Consider the following 20,169-nt stretch of genomic DNA (forward strand, 5'->3'; position numbering starts at 1 on the left):
AAACCAGGGGCTACACTAAGGAGCTCTCCTAGTTTCTATTACTATATCCATTTCCCATCCATCTCTAGATTTTCACTATTGAAAGCAGATCTCCCCTCTGAGAAGGTACTGGTCTTGCCCTGTTACAAATATTTTCAGGGTGAGTGAACTGGATGGAAGAAGCCCAGAGCTGAATCTAGATCCATTTTACCGATCCATGACTGAGAACAAGATTTGAAGACCAGCATGTTGCCTTCATTTTACAAAATAAGTCTATTTATATTTAGTTTTGTTGCTGGAAAACAACAACAAAAAAAAAACCAACCCCAAAACACAACAAACATGAAAATTTAGAAAAGACTAAAGTACAATAAAGTAAAGAAAATCAAAGCAAACTAGAACTCTCCTGCAATAATTTCCTAATCTCCATCCATTTTTCAAAAGTGAAAGGAACAGACTTCCTATTTATAAATTTCATTTAAGTACACAAATTAGCCTGCCATATTATTGAAAACACCATGCAGAAGAGGTGTTAAATTTATACAGTGCTTTCAATTCAAGTTTATTTTTTAAAATGAGAATAAATTTGCATACCCTCTCCCTTACTAAATGCAATAGTAAGTGCCAGAGAGGCACACATGCCAGTAAGACATACTTTCCAACAGAAGATGAGGGCTTTGAGTTGTCTGTAGCCTTTGTACAGGGGCACCACAAGTTGGCACAACTTATGCTAAGATGGGATTTCACTGAGCATTTTCACTTAACTGCAGCTGCAGGGTTTCTGAGGCCACAAATTCAAACTTCATGTCACCTTGTAATTTTTTTCTGTACTAGGATGTCATTGCCCTACTGAATTAACTTGCTTTAGCACAATAGGGTTAAGATGGCAAGTCTCATGATAAAAAGAACGTATTATTATGCCTATTATCCTCTACAAATAACTGAGTAAGTTTGTTAATTTACATTGCATTTGCAAATTGTTTTTAAAGTGAACATTAAAAATTAATGTGGTGCTTCTACCGTTTTCACTCATATCAAACAAAACTTTGAGTATTTTTAACTGGGAAACACTCAAATGTGACATCGTAACAGTATATTCTTTTTATTTAAAAAACTTCGTGCATACATTCACAGATTTCCAGCTGTTTCTCAGATTTCACTCAGAAATGGTTCTTATTCTCTTTCAAATCTCCCTTTTATTATGTCATATTCACTTAATTAAAAAAACATAAACCATAAAGCCTTTATAACATGCATTTTGCCCCTGCCTAATCATTTGCTAAGATTGTCCTCTGAGCTACCGACTTCTGTTGGCAAATCTCTTAGGCCAAAACCATTGACAAAAGCTGGGTTGTAATGAAACATCCAGCTACCCAGATTCTGCTATTCTTAAAATGACCTCAAAATGCTATGATTAAAAAAACCTCCTGTTTTAACACATCTGAAAATCTCTCATATACTTACTTAACCAGAAATACAGTGCTCAAAGCACCAGTTTTGGGTTAATGTTCTGACATTTTTTTCCCTACATCAATAGGAAAATCCCCATTCACTTTGAGTAGCAGAAGACCTTTTCTATTTTTGTTTTTACCTTGACAGTTCTAACTCTCATTGGACAGCTGGATGGGGGAAATGCATGGTTAGGGCACAATGTTTATATTATGCTCAACTTACTTCAACTTCTTTGTTTTCTCATCGGCAGCATTTAATTTCCTCAGCCTCATTCGTTCTCGTGGTGTCATTTTCTGTACTTCAGACAGTTCCTGCAGAGTTTGCAAATTAACTTCCCTCTGCCTGAAATTGAATGCATGTAAACCTATCTTCATATAAAAATGTAAATATCAGCACTTTGACTTTATATTGAAACACAGTGACATTTCAAATTGAATAATTCAGAAATCACAGGTAAAATAACAGACAAAACAGATTTTAATTTGAAAAGTAAATGTCTCTTTTAAATTGAAATATTTCAACTTAGACTTAGATTAATGAAGAATATTAATCACCTCAGGAGAGAATGGAAAAATATAAATTCATAAATTCAACTCATTAAGAGAATAAATGTTGAAGCACTATGAAATATTTACCCTGTCAGGCTTCATAACTGAGCATATTTAAGGCAGAAAGGCCATTTTGACATGACAACAACAGAAAAAAGCAGTATCACCCATACATTTCCAATTAATTGTTACAAGCTGCCTTGAATAAAAGACAATGTGTTCTTAATGTCAGTTATAATTATCATGTTGTATTCTTGAATTTCTAGTCCTAATCAATGTTAAAAGTATCTCCACAAGCCATCTCTGAAAGCTGAGCATGAATCACTGACATATGTATCTTAGATGTATTTATCAATACAGGACAACAACATTAATCTAGTATTTTTTTTTAAAGTATATAAAATTCAGATTTTTATTTCACATCCTTGACTAATTACAAAAATTAAATCACAGCTTGAAATGTCTGACGTTATCTTTCACTTACATCACTTTTTCTATTGTTTATATATGTTATAGGCCATATTTATATTTATGATAGGGCCATGAACATGATAAAGAACCACGAAGAGGATCAAAAGGCTGGAGCACCTCTCCTGTGAGGACAGGTTGAAAGTGTTGGGCTTGTTCAGCCTGAAGAAGCAGAGGCCCTGGGAAGATCTTACTTCAGACTACAGAAAAGCTGGAGAGGGACTTTCCACGATGGCTGGTAGCAACAGGACAAGGGCTTTAAAGGCTTTAAACTGGAAGGGGGTAGATTTAGGTTAAACATTGTCAAGAAATTCTTTCCTGTGAGGGTGGTGAGACACTGGCACAGGCTGCTAAGGGAAGTTGTGGCTGCCCCCTCCCTGGAAGAGTTTCAAGGCCAGGCTGAATGGGGCCTTGAGCAACCTGGTCTAGTGGGAGGTGCAACTAAAGTGTTGCTTCATTACAGCAGATGCAGGAAATCTACTATGTTTAAATTATTTCTTCTCCACTTTTCTGCTCTCTACCATTTTTATTTCATTTTACCTACCTCTTTAGATCCAGAACTACTGAAATTATTTGCCAGTTCACTCACAAGGTAATACAGACAGCTAATATTCTCATAAGTGCAATGAGAGCCATAATAAGATTATGACTTTATGCATATTTGCAGGACAATTGAAGATAATTTATAAGCTAAGCTTATCAAATTGATGCCCTAAATTGAAAACCTCAAGGTAAATTTCCATTCTAAAACAAAAACAGGTGCCATACACTGTTCCACAAATTTTAAGACCTCCGGACCTCTGCATAAAAGCAGGTGACTTTCTATTTTCTTTTCACAAAAGTAGAAGTACATGATATTTGTAGACAGAACTTGCTCCTCAACTTAGAGACGATAGGCATGCTTTTGAAGAATAGTTACAGATTCTGGGATATACATGAATGTCGTCCCCATATGCTAGTTCTGTAAATATATGATGTCCATTTGGGAGTGATGAGGCCCAGCACAGTAAAACTAAAGACAAAGGATCAGGGATGGACCATAGCATGTGTTACAAACAGCGGTTTTATCAGTCTATTCTGGAAGTATAAAGATATTTGAAGACTAGGGATGTATTTTGCAGTTAAAAATACTGCTCCCTTAAAGCATCTACCATCTTGTGGTGTATATAGATAATTTGAAACTCTGTTCCCACAGAATAAAGGCATGGATTAAAAGTTTCTGTAAGGTTCTCATACTTCATGTTTTAATAAGCATTAAGCTCTCAATATAATTCTGACAGAGTCGGCATAATGTTTGTGCAAGATTTCAGAGCCCCAAAACTTTTTAAGATATATCTCTGAGAAACATCTCTGAAGGTACTTACATATTTAGAGAGGCAGAAATCTGCTTACAGTTAATTGAACCAGCTTTAACCCAGAAGCCACAGACAAAAGATACCTCTAATACTTACCAGCTATCACATATCTACCCGACTCTTTTATTTCCAGTATACTAGCAAAGGCTTATTTCTACCAGAAGCAGTCATGTATAATAGTAAGAAGGCAAAAAATCTGGCAGCAGTTTCAGCCAGGTTGATTTGTGTCTGTTCATTGGATAGTTGTTACCAGGTTTCATTTATTGTTGCATTTTATATCTCAGCTTACCAAGCTCAACAACCTACTTATACTAAAGGTACCTATTCATTCACCAAAATAGAGACCCTTGGTCTGAGAAAAAGACAGACACTCATCTGTTAACTTGAGACAGTTAACAGTTTGGGTAGAAACTCAAACCACTATTTCTCAAAACCAGAGCTTTACCAACACACTCCTACTAGCTAAAAGGTTAAAAAAATTTACAGAAGATTTTACTATATTGAATTTCATTGTGTTTGCTCTGCTTTCTTCCTACAAATGATACTGACATTGTCTTCAGAAAAGCTGAAGTTGGTCACCTCTCCCGAAGGGATGCTTGCAAGCAACACAACTGGCAGGAAATGCAAAGTGACCACAGTTGCAAAACTGTGCATCCTTTCCAAGAGCAGAGCTCACAAAAAAATAAAGGGAAAGGCCTATTGCCCCAGAGGCACTGCTACTTCTGGACTGGAGCATGGGCTTCTTTTATTGCTGTAACCAAATAATTTGAAAGAAATTTCAGATGGCTGTTGAAGTCTTGACAGTTATTTAAAGGAAAAATGAAGCAGGGATACCCATTGCACCCATACAGGTGCAAACTCCTGATTTTGAGTGTGATAATTCATGACAGAGCAAAACCATGTGCAGAAAACACATGGACAGAAAACAAAGGGGAGGGCAAGGTTCCATCAAAGCAAGTAATTAATAAATTGTTATATATATCTGTTAATTAATTTAAATACATTCAGTGCCTAAATGAGAGATCAGGTGTGAAGGCACTACTGATGTAAAAACCAAGAAACACTGCTAGCCTTAATTTCTCACAATAGTTACAAGATACACACAATAGCATCCTACAGATGTATTAGCTGAATATTAGTTTAAGTATATATACTTCTAGTTTGGGGTCATTTATGAAACATAGCTTTCACATTCAATAATTTGTAGGTATACTAACAACAGCACTATAATTGTTTGTGACATAGTTAAAAGGATGATCTGAAACTTTAAAATGTAAAGACATTAGTAAAGACATGTAAAGACATTAAGACATGTAAAGTCTTAATTTACACACTAATTGGTAGTAAACTAACATGCATATACTACACGTGCATACACATTTACACAGTTATATAATAAAAATATTTGATCTGTAAATCCTTTTTTACCCATAAATTTTATACACTTAAATATACTTACACAGCATCAAAAATAGGAGCAGCTTCCTTCTGCCCGTTAAGTGACTTGTCTTTCACAGTAATGTTTGTGAACTCATACTGTATATTCTTCAAGGAAATAAAACACAAGTGGTATCAATACCTGAGGCTAAAGCAATCAAAACTCTTCAGCTAGAACCCAATACAGTCCTAATGTAAAAACTGAGTGAGAAGTTCCCTTCCCCACCTTCTTAGAAAGCCAGATAATAAGCAGGGACCAAAAGAGAAAGTTGTAGTGCTTTTCATTTAAAATGTGACTACCCAGAACAGTCTACCCAGGCCCAAATGATGTGCACTTTTTACAGAGAATGCACACTCTTCTTATTGCTCATAACACTTGAAGTGAATCCATTCAGCATGTAAAGTGACAATGGCTTCTCATTGTCTCACTATCTCAGCCATATTTGTAATACAGCTCTGAAAGTCCCCTAGATAAATATTCCCAGGAAGTGCAATTTAATTATTTTTTCTCAACACATTTCCTCTGTCTCAACTCTGTTTTTGCAAAATACATACTCAAACAGCAAGTGTGCAGCTATCACTTTTTCTTATATACCTTTAGTTCTTCCTCAATATAAGGGATTTTTAGGATCTCTGCTGCTGCTGGTCTCAATGAAGGATTCTTATTTAACATGCTGAAACATTAAACACCAGAAACATAATTGAGATTTTTTCCAAATTAACTTAACAACCTGCTAAACAAGGAAATAACATACCTGCACAGCACAGCATTCAGTTTGCTTGGGTATCTGTCAGGAAGACAAGGTGTATCTCCTTCTACGATTTTTAACACAACAGACAAAAAATTGTGGCCAGTAAATGCATGGCTCATACAGCACATCTCATATAAAATGCATCCCAGGGACCTTAAAGAATAAAATAATAGAGAAAGCATGAAAAATATTTTTGAAAGTAGCGTGCAAAGTGACATTACAGTAAGTAAAATCACAACCGCATGCCCTTTTCTCCAGGGAATATTTCATTATCATCCTTTTAATCTGAAATATTTTTATTCTGATCACAAATGAGTAACTTTACAAACAAGAGAAACATAAAATGAGATTTTGTCCAAAAATACACATATTTATACTTATAAATATGTAAAAATAAAGACTCTGTTATGTGAACTACCTTAAGGGTTACTCAGTAAATTGAGAATTAGGTTATTAAATTAGTGACAGATCTAGAAAATATTTTAGTCATATTTGGACATAAGGTAGTTTAAGTTGGTTTTACAACTCAATTTCTGACAAAAACTGAGACTAAGATTCATGTTCAAATTAAATAATGCCAATTTCAAATAACAGAACTGTTTTCTGATGAGAATTCACTCATTTGGCCACATACTAAAAATAGATTACAAAGCAAGTTTATACTCCAAGAAATAATTATTTATTTTTAATGAGAGCATAATATTGCAACCTCTAAAACTAAATTTCCTTGAAATTCTATTTGGAGAAGAAAAGAAGAAATCTGAACATGTAAGTCTGGAGTTACATCTAAGAACCAGAGTCAATTTTAAGTAATTAAACACCAGAGGGAATGATTACAAACAATTTTAAATGGGCCTCTGGTTTACCATCACCTTATTTACCAGGCTTCTATTCACCAGTCTAAAAGGAGATCATAAAAATCACCAAGCTGAATATTTTAATATAAATACTCTCAAAATAACTTATATAATGACTATTCATAACAGTTTGCACTTCAACTGGGTTCTGCCTATGCCTAACTCTTTTTTTTTTTTTTTTTTAAATAGGGCTGTTGAGCTTTCCAGGCTTTCAAGGATGCTGAGCCTGTTTACAGTCCTCCAGTTTAGAGTCAGGAGAAATGAGACACTGAGAAGTGACCTGGTTGAGGTCATAGAAAATTCTGGTCAGAAACAGCTAAAGGACCAGGTTCATTTGTCCAAGACAAATATCAGAGAAACTTTAATATTAATGTAGTATTTGATTGTGGTATTTATAATTTACAGAGGCAGTATGAAAATAAAGCCTCCGATGATAAGTTAGAACTAAGTATAGGTGAATGGCTTGATGAAAAAGGTATAAACACTATCTTTGAAAGCAAATAATGATTAGAGTTTTAATTATTTATTTTGATTAAAGATTAAGAATTAATTTAGTCTGTCTGGCAACAGAAGAACAAGAGCAAATTTTTTAAAGCTGAAAGCTGGGTTCACACACTGTAAATGAGGAAAAGGAGAGAGAGTAGGAGGGCTTGCTCACTGCAACTTTTCAAGCAGTATGTGAAAATAATTAGCAGAACATTTTTGCTAACAACTGCATGAAGACCAGCTAGTGAGGTACATAAGTAATTGCCTAGTTTTTTTAAGATTTAACTGTCAACCAGCTTTCAAACTTCCAGAATCAGTAAACAGCAACACACGGATGATGATCTGTATTTCTGAAGCATGTTCAAACTCTGGCATCTGGAAGCATCAAACAAAAATGGAAATCAGACAGAGGGAAGGAAAAAAGAAAGGAAAACCCCAACTTGACAGACTGCAAAATAACTGTTTGGGTTTTTTTTTTCAGAATTAATCTGTTTTGGAGGCTGCTTGATTCTGACAGATAGAAATTGCTTAATGAGCCATTAGGAACACAAGACTTGCCACATCAGGGAAGCCCATTTGTTCATCTAGTTTTGTATTTTGACTACACCTGAGGCTTTGGAGACAGATGAAAAGAATACCTGGGGCATTCTGCTGCAGCCAGGACCACTGCTGAACAGGCTACCTAGGGAAAACCCCATCTGTCCCATCAAAAGAAAATAAAGGAAAAAAAAAAAAAAAAAAAAAAAGAAGAAGAAGAAAAATGAGAGAAAAACCCCCAAAGTTTTAACTGTGGGATAAAATTCTTTGCAATAACTACCTCCTAAGCTGAGAAATGCTGCCCTAGGTTCCAGAGCCAGGCTACTTCTTCCCAAGAGAGCTGCTGAGCTGCTACCACCTGAGTGAGATACTGCCAAACTTTTGCATCAAGACTGCATTTCTCAGTTGCATTTCTACAGCTCTGATCTAAGCATCTTGTAAGGAGGATATTGAGCAAGAGAAAATTGCTTCGTGATCCCCATAAGCAATCTGTACATGAACCAAATATTTTATTTGATTACTTTCATAATCTTATCTTGTGTACCTGCAAATGTCATAAATTCTAAAATGGTCATTAAACTACCCAGCCAGTGCATTTGGTTTCATGGCTCCCTATATTCATGAATAGGTTCGACAAAGATCCTAAACAGCACTTAATTTCAGCAAAATTGATGTTGGATCATTTCACATTGCAGCTACTTCTGCTCAATTACATCATAAATCAGTAACTGAAGTCTGCACAGGCTTCAGTGTACTCTCCGCAGTATCAGCTGACAGACCTCTAACTTCACCCTCTCAGGGGAAACCACCCTGAGGGTTTTGGTGCTAATTGTTTACATGTAAGCATTGCTGTCCTTGTAACATCATCTGATCTTTTGTAGATCTTTCCAAACTATGTTATCATTCTTCAAAGGCTCTAAGATCCAAGTTAGCTTTTAAATTAAACTCCAAAACACAGATAACATAAATCTATATAACTATGTGGCTTATATCTGTCAGTCTGATCATACCAGAAGGTCTTAAGAATTCATTGACTCCAGAATCTATGAGGAATATGTTACACGTACATACATACCACCACAACACTCTCAGCCACTACTTTTCAGGTATTCACTGATTTTACTGCTATTTTTGTAACTATTCTACGTAAAATTTTTTAATTAAAAAAATAATTTATTTCTTAATTGTTAATATCTGGGCGGAAAGCACAGTGAAGCAAGCACAATTCAAACAAAAGTCCCAGGATCTGTGGTATAGGGAGCCCAATTTACCCAAACCGTGTGGACAACCACCTGCCAAATATGACAGTTCCTGATGGAAGACAGAGTACAATGGATTTACATGTGACTGTGACATTGCTTTTACATCTCTCAGTTAGAAAACCTGAAAAAACCCTACAGGCTAAGTACTAGTGACAGGCAAATCTTGGTATCATTATTCAGGTGCTGAACAGGAAGATAATTCCTGCTGGAATGGAAAGTTCCCCAGTTCGAAAAAAGCAAGACCTAAATTCATTGGAAGCCCTTGTGCCAAGAGAATCCTGGTTTTCTGAAACAAAAGTCACCTCTGGAAAAGATAAAACAGTATCCTTTAGCTTTAGGATCATTTGCATTGACTTATGCATTAAGTCTGGGCTTTCTAGGCTTCATGAAGATAAAACCAAAACAAAAGTTCTCTTGTTCAGAAAACCTCTGATAAAAAGTTAGCTTTCAGCTAATAGTGAGTAGTCACAACTGCCCTGAAAGTACCTGCTTTCAGTTTGCTCTTCTATGGAAAGAAATACTTTAATTTTGTTTTAATAGTTCTGGGAGTTAAAGGATCCCTTTTCTTCTCAGCCTAACGCCAGGAAGGCCAAGTCTGCTTGGGATGGACTGATGATTTTTAGTCAGTACATGGACTGAAACAAAAGCAGATTAAAATTGTTACTTTGTTGGTAGTCTTTCATGCAAACCTGCTGGATCTCTAATTGATTTCTTAGCAACATAGCTGATGGAACTCTATCTGCATTTGCTGGCGCTGCCATACCTATTCTGCCATGATTCTTCAACAGTCTTAGCTGGATGACATTGACGCAATCTGCATAGATTCTGATCCACTATTTCCTACCAAAATATTTTAACCCCTCCCCCCCAAATAACAACCACACACACCCACACCCACACACACATACGTGGCTTTTAGAGCAAAAGAACTAATAAGCTAAATCAGCCTAAGGCCAAAGGAACTAAAACATACAAAGCAAATGAGGTTCAACACAGTGGATGAGTCCTACTTCTAGAGATCGTATAATACAGAGATGGTCAGGCACTTTCCAAGGAAAGAGTGTGTCACTGGGACATGAAGTTAAGTTAAACAAGACATTTGGAGGCTTTGTCAGCCACAGAATTTTGATGAAACTTTTACTTGGAAGGGTTTGCAAATAACCTGTCTGCTCCTCTGATTCAGACCAGAAACACAAGCCTTGGTCTCTCACACCACCAGGGACCATCTGAGCCACAAGGTTACTGGCTATTTCACATGGTTCCCTCTACATTATGTTTTCTATAAATTATAAAACACTCACTGTCCCAGAGAAGCAGATTGCCGCCTCTCTTAACCCCAAGAAATGTCTTAAAATAGCACATACAGTCTTGAGTTTGCTTGACACATGAATGCAGAGCCGTGCAGCTGGTGGTGTGGGAACACTGGTAAACCCTGACCACCAACTTGGGTTCCACCACATGGTTCACCAGTACCCTGGCAGTGCAGTACCTTTGGGTCAAAGTGAGCCCCAACTGCCAAATATACACAGACACCACTCTGGCTAAGCCCCAACCCATCCTGACCCCTCAAACCAGTCAGTGTCTCAGCTCAGCTGCCACCTTGCTGTGGGAAAGCACAGAAGGGCAGAGGGGCTGGTTAACTGCTGCCAAGCTTTCCTTGCCTGGAAAGGAGGAAAGCAAAGACTGTGTCATCTGCAGTCTGCGTCATCACCTACTGCCTGGCCAGCCCACGCTCAGGGATGGTAAGGAAGATGTGTGTGCCGATTTGCCTCCTGTGAATCAAAAAATGGCATAAAACATGGAACAGCAAATAACTCCAGCCCTGACATTTTAACTGAGGACAAACAAGAACCTCACTGCTTCTCTGAGCCTAACTGCAGAACCACTTCTGTGTGTAAAACTAAAAACATGAAGCTTTTACATCAGTTGACCTTGGGTTATAAATTAAGGTACTTCTTGCACCAGCTGCTGCACTGTGAATATGCAGCATATTCACATACAGCATATTAAAGAGCCAGTTGCAGAACATTTCTGTGAACCTGAAAAGCACTTAGAGCACATTATTAACACAGCACAAATTAAGGTCCTTCCAAGGAACAATGCTTAACTGGATTGAACAGCGAGAGAACCATGATAACTTAAGCGAGACAGCAGCAACTGCCTTTCCTAGAAAATATTTTGTTTTCTTACATTAACATGGAACACTTGTAATCCTGTATATTTTTTGTGCGGGTAATATTTTGCATCCTGCTAGAGATCAGGACAAGTCTGAAGAGAGAATGTCACAAAGAGGTAGGCACAAGAGACTTATGCAATCTCTTTACGATCAACCGAACTTTCTGCAAAGTGGCACAAGGATTTCACCTCAACTGGAGCCTCCAGGGTGGGCTCTCCTGGGTGCTCAGGGACCTCTTATCTTTTGGCCCCTGATAAATGGGCCAATGATAAAATGATAACAAATCAAACAGAAACATTATTAAAAGATTACATGATGAGATGAAATTACTTGAGTCATGGTAGTTGACAACTCCTAAACAAAAGAGAGTTTCTTAGCTCAGAAATAGAAGGGGTTTGTGGGATGAAGGTCTAGTGAGTCAGGGTACGCCTCCTCCTTAGTGCCCCTGCAGGGAGAGCCAAGAAGTTCCTACTGCAGGCAATTCCATCCTCAGATTAATACTTTTGGTACTGCTTTGGAAAGATTGGAAAACATATAAATCATAGCAGAAAGCTCATAGTAAGTGAGCTGGCTGGGGGGCAAGGGGCTTTTTTTACTGCTATTTTGTAAATTTAAAAGGGCAATCAACACATTATGTATAAAATATTGGACTAAATTCTGCTTTCATTTAATGTAAACCTTCTATTATTTCTATGGATTGATAAATGTTACCACAAATAGAACTTATACAGGCATTTTATATTACTTTTCAACTACAATAAAAGAAATTCTTCTTTATGCTAAAAGAGCAAAAAAGGCAGGTTTCCCTGTCTGCTCACAGGGAAGTTTTGACATTTTTGAAATTTTCTCTCAATATATTTAACGACTACATGTATTAACTGATATTTGTTTTGATACAGATGAACATAAGAGAATCTGACAGCAAATCCATCTCAGTTCAGCTATAGCCTGTGAAATGAGATTCCTGACACATTCATTGACTGGATTGATTGAGTAAACAAACTATATTCCAATGGCCAAATTTTTTTATTAAGAAAATTTTGCAATTTGGAATATTCATAAAAAAAGAACCTTCAGATACGCATCCATACAGAAAAAAGAACCCACCTCTTAGGAGAAGAAACAAAGCCTATTTGGTATAAAAAATAGAATTTAAAGACAGTAGTTTTCACTATCATCTTAATAGACAAAATGCTTTAGAGCACACATATAAACAACTCAGATGTATTCCCCATTCCAAAAAACCCCCATAATTCATCTTAGCTTGCAAAAAAACCTGCACACCTAAAATTTTCCTAAAGTCTTTCAACTTATCTCATCTTCTTTATTCGTCAATCATCACCTCAGAAGTCTTGATCTCAAAAATTTGTGCCACCTAAGCGCAGAACTGCTGCTTTTTTCTAGGTTTTGAGCCTCTCTAAAGCAGAGGGTGCTTTTGCTTCTCAATTATTCTCATTTTCAGCTCCCCTTCCAATGACCTCCTTCATTTTCACAATTGCCAATGGTTTTCAGTTCAACTGTTAAGAAGGTCCTTCTGCTTCCACTCAACCAGGAATCACTACATCTTCATCCACTTGGAAGTTTCACAGGAAGTTGCTTCTTTCCATTTATCAGTCTCAATATGAGTAAGAAAAAGATTTCCCGCTTGGTAGTACAATCTCAACTTGGTCTATAATCATCCCGTGTGATGGCAGAGACTGGACCTGAATCTTATTCTCCTTTGAAATCCCAGATAACCTACAATAATAGCAAACTACATGCTTCTTAACACAGATTAAACCTTCAAATAGCAACATAAGACACAATTGCCATGTTACAGTTTTAGTAATGTGAGTGCCCCACTGAGAGACCCATTAAAAAAAAAATTGCTAAATAACATCAAATGCTGACCTAGAAAATAAATGCCTAATCCAACTAACATAGCCTGCTGACTACTCACCAAATATCAGATTTTGTGTTATATCCCTGGTGCTTCAGTGCTTCTGGACTCATGTAGTATGGTGTCCCAGTAAATGTAGTTGCCAGGTCACATGAACCCATCAACAGTCGAGAAACTCCAAAGTCCCCTAAAAGCAACAGCAGAAAGAATGACTCATTCATATAAATCTCTATCCATTCATATAAATTATTTGTGCACTTCTTAGACTTGATACAATGATAGTAAATAAATAATAATAAAAAAAAAACACTCCAAATTTTTTTTTAATTACGGAAAAAGACAATTTTCTGTAATTACAATTAAAAAACCAATGTTCTGTAAATACAACAACCACAAAATCCTAGAACTATGGAATGTTGTAGCTTTGCAAAGGCCTTACAAGGTGGTTTGACTCAAACCCATGGCTCAAAGCAAAGTCAACTTCCCTGAGCTTCTTGCTCAGGTCCAGGTCCAGATTGAACCATGCTTGGAGCACCTTCAAGGCTGAAGATGTCACTGCCCCTCCAGGCCCTTGTTCCTGTGACTGACTGACTGTCAAGTAAACGTACTACCACAAATCAAAATGTTAACTCAAACATGATTTTATTTAAATCTCCTTACTGGCAAAATGTATCCTGGACAGCTATATTAAAATATATATTTAAAATGTGTGGAAATCTCACCAATTTTAAGAAGATTATTTTTCACAAATATATTCTTGGCTTTCAAATCTCTGTGGAGTATCCACCTGAAATATAAAAAGAAATTCAATCTCATCCATCCTGAAGCATTCCCAGTCACATATCAAATATCCCAAGCATTTATCTTCATAACTTATTAGGCAAGCCAGCCCACCATTACTACAATCTAACCTTGTAAGTGACAGTGCACAGATGATGGCATTAAGGAGCTTCACAGAAACACAGAAGTGCATTCAGAGACACCCACATGAAGGATGAGAGCCCAAGCAGCCAGGATAACAAAAATGCACCCAGGGATCCCAAGTTGAGAATACAAGTATAGGCTGTAACATGAGCTGCAGAGAGAGAAAGGCAAGACTTTTGATTTGGCTTTACTTAAAAGCATTATATATTATTTTCTGCTAAGAGAATGAGGTGTTTCACAATAGAATAAGGGAAGAGCAGTAAGAGATTCTTAAAGCCCAGGGAACATTCCCTTTGGAGAAAATTATTACTTGGAATACAAATATGTATATAGACTAGGCTAGTAGTTTTAAGTTTCACAGTAATGGTGTGGAAGATTAAAGAGTTTCAGAAAGACAGAGATCAAAAGAAAAAGAACAACTAGCTTTTACAGACTTATTTGTCCATCAAAGACTGAAACAATATCACAAGCTACATGCACACCATGTGGGGACAAAGAGCATCTACTCAGTTTCTTGGAATCTTACTATGTGACAATAATTCTCTTGACCCCTAGGAAAATCAAGTATCTCTACAGTATAAAAAACATGTTCTCTATTAAGTAGTGTTAATAACACTTCCAAAAGGGTTTCCTACAACCTTAACTAAACTAGCACTCATTCACTTTTAAATAGCCTGATAACAGAGAGTATTGTTATCAGCTGTACTCAGGAGGAGGCTGGAAGAGCAGTTGGTACATAATGGCTACAGAAGTTGCATTTGCTCATATATATGCAGTAGTCATTCAGCGATTTAGAACAGGTGAAGAAAGGCATTCTAAGCTTCTTGATTATGTCAAATTTTATCAAATTATTAAACTCTTATGCATGAAATTTCCAAAGTAGTTTTCATATTAGGACTAGAAAATACATATTCTACCGCACAATTTAAGTAAGCAATTTAGTCCACAAATAATTTGAAAATATTTTTTTCAAGATAACAAATTATTAAATTCTATATTTCTATTTTCACAGGATGTAAAGAAGGGAGTTCTTCATGCTTCCTAAGACAATCTTTCTAGTTTTTGTCCTTATAGAGAAAGGTTTGCACACTTGAAAAAATGAAGTTTTATTTAGCATGCCTCCACTGATGTTTATATATAATTTGTTTTCTATTTGGCAACTCTCTTGAGCAATACATGTATACTCATCATATATTAGACCAGTAAGGAAATTAAGCTAAAGTGACATTCATTACTGTTTCATAAGCCTATATGTACACATAGTTTTATATAAATCTTGTTCTGTTAATATAGATTAAAAAAATATTTTCTTACCATTCACCACACAGAGCCCCTAAAAAAATTTGACTTCACTGAGATTTTTCTTACATATTGTTGTTGAATATTGATGGGTTTTAACCTTTTAGTAGAGTAGTACTTCGTAAAAATATAACCATGGACTCTTTGAACCTAAAATTTTCCTAAAGATCTGTGATTTGAGTAACATGTTCTTGAAGTACATAAACTATACAGAAAGTATATCTTCCTCTATCTGAAGAACTAGGCATTCTGAGTAAATCTGGATCTTGTAGTAGGGAAGACAATATGAAATCAAGATGAAGTACTTGGGTGAAGCCTACTATCCTGCAGATTGAAAGTAACAGATTTGTTTGTATATTGTTCATAAAGATTGGCAAAATGATGGATGATGTTCAGCTTTATGCAAACTGAGGTTATGTGAATCAGTGGCCTCATTGTCTGACTGCTGTGGGATCACTTTTGTGCACTGATGTGTGTTGGGCTACAAGTATGCCAGAGAGACCAGATGATGGTTCTACACTGTCTCCATCTAGATAAGACCACAGAACTATGTTGCCTCTCTTTTACTTCTTTATCTGGTTGTATCAGTGTCAGAGAAGGACTGAATCTATTTAATTCTACATAATCTAGCTTTCAAATTTAAATCTTTTCAATTATGCAAAATAGCCAGTAGATAGCATAATGACCACAAGATATTCATGTCCCCTTTGGGATTTATGAAGCGTAAGTAAAAGAAATCAATGTCTGTTCTTGTATAATCTTTATTGTCACAGGTAAAGAAAATCTGAGACAGAAAAAAGTTCTGTCTTAAAATAAGTCTCCAGCATAAGAGTGCAAGAAGGACAACCAAGTAAATAGTCCATGCCTAAAGCCAGAAGTGATCATTTTTGTTGGTCTGGAATAATAACTCCCATCCACAATCGCTGGATTTTCTAAGAAATGGCACAATAAAATCCAACCCACAGATAAAGAGCATTTCAAGCTTTTAATTCAAGGATGAGGTTTTTGTTTGCATTAGAACATAGTTCAAAGATTTATTTCAGGGGTTTTTTTCCCTTATATGTAGATAAGAAATGATTCCTCTGTACATAAACAGAAGGCTGTTACTATGTTTCAGTAATTCAAACTAATTCCCAAAAGCGGTTTTACATTCTTTTAAGACTAATCTTTTTCATTTAAGTTATTGTTTGGCTTTAAACTATTAAGATAAAGATTAAAGTTTATAATGTGCATACAGTCAAATTACACATAATACAATACAGGAAGTGCAAGTAAAAATTAAACTGTCAATTCATTTGTTTATGTCTGGAGAGGTGCTATTAAATAGCTATGATTCAAAGAAAGAAAATTAAATGCTGTTTGGAATATCGAATTGCTGCTTTCGCTGAAGAAATAAACTAGTTATTAGGAAATCCAGTTATTTAATATACATGCTTACCAAAGTTTATAAGATTGGTGGTTTTAAAGATTTATTTGAGAAAGCAGTTTATCCCACACACTTCAGCTCAACTCAGACACAGTTGACAGGTGGCTATCCTTACCTAATGCTCTGTTACAACTCAGGTTCAGGCAACCAAATTTGGCCCAAGCCCTGCTGTGAAAGGGACTTGAAATGGTTATGTTGGTTTTGGGGTAGGGCTTTTTACACGTCTAAGTAGTGAGAGGACAAGGGGAAATGGTTTCAAACTTGATGAGGGGAGATACAAGTTAGACAACAGGAAGAAATTCTTTCCTGTGAGAGTGGTGAGACACTGGAACAGGTTGCCTAAGGAAGTTGTGGCTGTCCCCTCCCTAGAAGTGTTCAAGGCCAGGTTGGATGGGGCCTTGAGCAACCTGTTCTGGTGGGAGGTGTCCCTGCCCATGCAGGGGGTTGAAACTGGATGATTTTTAAGGTTTCTTCCAACACAAACCATTCTATGACTCTATGATTTGGTATTTATACTGTAAACTCAGAGTATAATAATCTTGTCTTCTGAGGACTCATGCAGCATAGAAGACCATGAATTCTAGTTTACATTCATCTTGAAAAAAACACAAATTTTCATCTCCAGATTCTGGAGATAAAACCTGCTCTTCAAACATAAACATCTTCTCCCCCAGAGCTGTATTAAAAATATAGGCCATTATTTTAAGCAGATTAGCTCATCTCCCCAAAACATGCAGGTGATTACTAAAATCCTTAGTCTCTGATAAAACAGTCCTTGCAGCTAAGACATTCTTACTTCTAAAAGTTCAATAGGAATAATAGCACAAATAGTTCAGCTTGGCAGGATGAAAAATCTTGGATTTTTGGGCTACACTGCTCTTTAGAAAGGACTCTGTCTTGTTCATTAATGTGACGTTTCAGAGCTGCCAACAGGCAAAAGGAACAGAGAGGAGACAGAAGATGCTGAACTTGCTCACAGTTTCTGAAAAGCTGCTAGGAAAGGAGCCTGGTATTCCCATTTGCTCACTGTTCCTCCAGCTCTCAATGCAGGTGGCAGATCCTTCTGGCTGGGCTTTCTGTTCAGCATAGCTCTTTGTCTCTCACATACCATGCTATTACATATAAACTATTAAAGTCCCATGTACCTCAAAGGTGATGGCATCAATGACATGAGAAGGGGACGTGACAGGGCTCATGCACACATCCAGTACATTGGCAATGAATAACATGTTTAAATCACTGAAGTCAACCTACCTAAATCACATTTCAGGCAAGAACTGAATCTGTGAAGATAACCAGGTAGGTATTCTACTGTATGTACCCCTGCTCAAACCAAGAGTGATCTCTACACATCACTGTCTGGATGATCTGCTGTAGTTTTTTAGCTTAATCTTTTATGTGCTGTTAAAAGCAATGTATGTTTTCAAGGAGTATCTATATGTTGCTTAACTGATTTTAAGGGGAGTACATCAAACATAAATATCGGATTCTTCACATTAAATATCTGCAAGCGATCCTTGTTGAGTCTCCTTGAAACCTTTTAATCCATTTTTGTCTAACAATATCAAAGTATTTCTGTTGTACTAAGTTTTTCATGCGGCTCTTAGAAAAAGCGTGTCTAATGCTGAAAGACATCTACCACTGCACTGTTAGAAGATAAAAAACACTATCCTCTTGCAGGATACATACTTAATTACACCTTATTTATGCAAAATATACTACAGCAGTTTGGTGAACAGGACTTTATGCCAGTACAAGACAATCCATATAGTTTTGTTTCTGTTGGAATATTTAAAACAAGTCAGTAAGCCTACTCACTCCCCTCCCAAGGTAAATGCTCTCATTTTAAATGACTGTACCTTTCATGCATGTAGTTGACTCCAAGTAACAACTGTATAAACCAGTCTATTATTTGTCTTTGAGTGAATATCTTCCCACAGTCTTTGTACTCTTGAATTTTAAAGTCTAGGTCTCCACCTGAAAAATGTCACAACATATTTGTACATTTAAATTAAGTTTTTAAAACTGTTTTTCCTTCATCAAAGTACAGGGCTCCACTTTCTTAGACTACAAGGCTCCCTACCATGTACTCTGTAAAATTAATGCTTGCACATGAGCTCTGAGTTCCCCTAGCACCAAAAGTATACACAACTGAGGGTCATAATGAGATCAAGCAGTCCACCTGCCCAGGTAAAGCAGGTCAATTTCCTCAGTGTTACACAGTGTCATGAAAATTTTCAACTGATCTCACTTCATCACACCCAGCTTTAGACATGTGTACCTGAACTGGTCACCTCAAACTCCCTTTAAAGAAAAGGATCAAGCATGTGTATAGTGCAATTATCTCTGCTATTTAGCTGTCTATCATAGAAAACCATGGTTCATGTTGCAGAAATGATGTTTCTCTGCAAATATTTATGATGAGGGTTTACATTGACTGGCTAATAGGTAGACACCTGAATCAAGTAAAATGGATCTGCCTTGACTGGTCCAAATAAGTTTACAAATTTAGGAAAAGCATTTCCACTTCAGTCATACATTGAGCAGTCAAGACACACTCTCATTTATAATACCGAAATAACCACATCAGCATCAAAGAAACTATGCTGTTCTCTTAAAAATTAAAATACAGTATCTTTAATTATGATACTCTGTCCCTCTTCCAAATTCATTTTTGCCAAAAACGAAGCAGAATTCAAGCTTCAAGAATCTGTAGCATGTTACAGTAAATACTTCATTAAAACAAAAAAATTGATCTTGAAGTAATAGTAGAAATGGAGCAATATGACAAATAGTATGCAGTGAAAGTAAATCAGAAAAGATATACAGAAAAATACTACTTGGAAACCTTAAGTCAGTGTTCTGAAGAATTAGTAGAATGACAGCATGATGGAAGAGGTTTCTGAGAAGACTTATATGAAAACTGTTTATTTTGCTAAAATAAAACCCCAAATAAATAGACAGATGGTTGTCAGATGTTTGTTTAGTTTATAAAATAGTCTGTCTACACGGATACACGCTAGTGGCAAGCACTGTCTTGATGTAACTAACCCCAGAGCAAAGGGACTGAGCCTCATACTACTCTAGTGAGTCAGTAACTTACAATAGGACAGCTTACTCTCCATAAAACATTATTTTCACATTATGCACACTTCATAAAATCAGATTTATCTACCATATACAAGAAAACAGTTAAACCTGTACAAATGTACCTGTAACACCATTTCCCATCATCAACTTTTCCCTTCCTTGCACTATTAACTCTCAACATTTTATGATCTCTCCAGCATTTCTTGGTTTGCCATTCCAAACGCTACAGTGCTTCATAATGC

General features: G+C 36.4%; 1 protein-coding gene across 1 annotated transcript in view; it reads right to left on the minus strand.

Annotated features, from left to right (window-relative positions):
* Positions 1-20,169, minus strand: part of NEK11 (NIMA related kinase 11) — an 88,647-nt gene that overhangs the window by 45,370 nt on the left and 23,108 nt on the right. The window contains exons 5-11 of the mRNA XM_030444489.1: positions 18,697-18,814; positions 13,911-13,975; positions 13,249-13,375; positions 5,995-6,144; positions 5,835-5,913; positions 5,262-5,347; positions 1,654-1,773 (exon numbers count right to left, since the gene is read on the minus strand). Coding sequence (XP_030300349.1) covers positions 1,654-1,773; positions 5,262-5,347; positions 5,835-5,913; positions 5,995-6,144; positions 13,249-13,375; positions 13,911-13,975; positions 18,697-18,814 — 745 coding nt within the window. The remainder of the gene's footprint in view (positions 1-1,653; positions 1,774-5,261; positions 5,348-5,834; positions 5,914-5,994; positions 6,145-13,248; positions 13,376-13,910; positions 13,976-18,696; positions 18,815-20,169) is intronic.

Source organism: Calypte anna, chromosome 2, assembly GCF_003957555.1.
Source record: "Calypte anna isolate BGI_N300 chromosome 2, bCalAnn1_v1.p, whole genome shotgun sequence".
Classification (NCBI taxonomy): domain Eukaryota; kingdom Metazoa; phylum Chordata; class Aves; order Apodiformes; family Trochilidae; genus Calypte; species Calypte anna.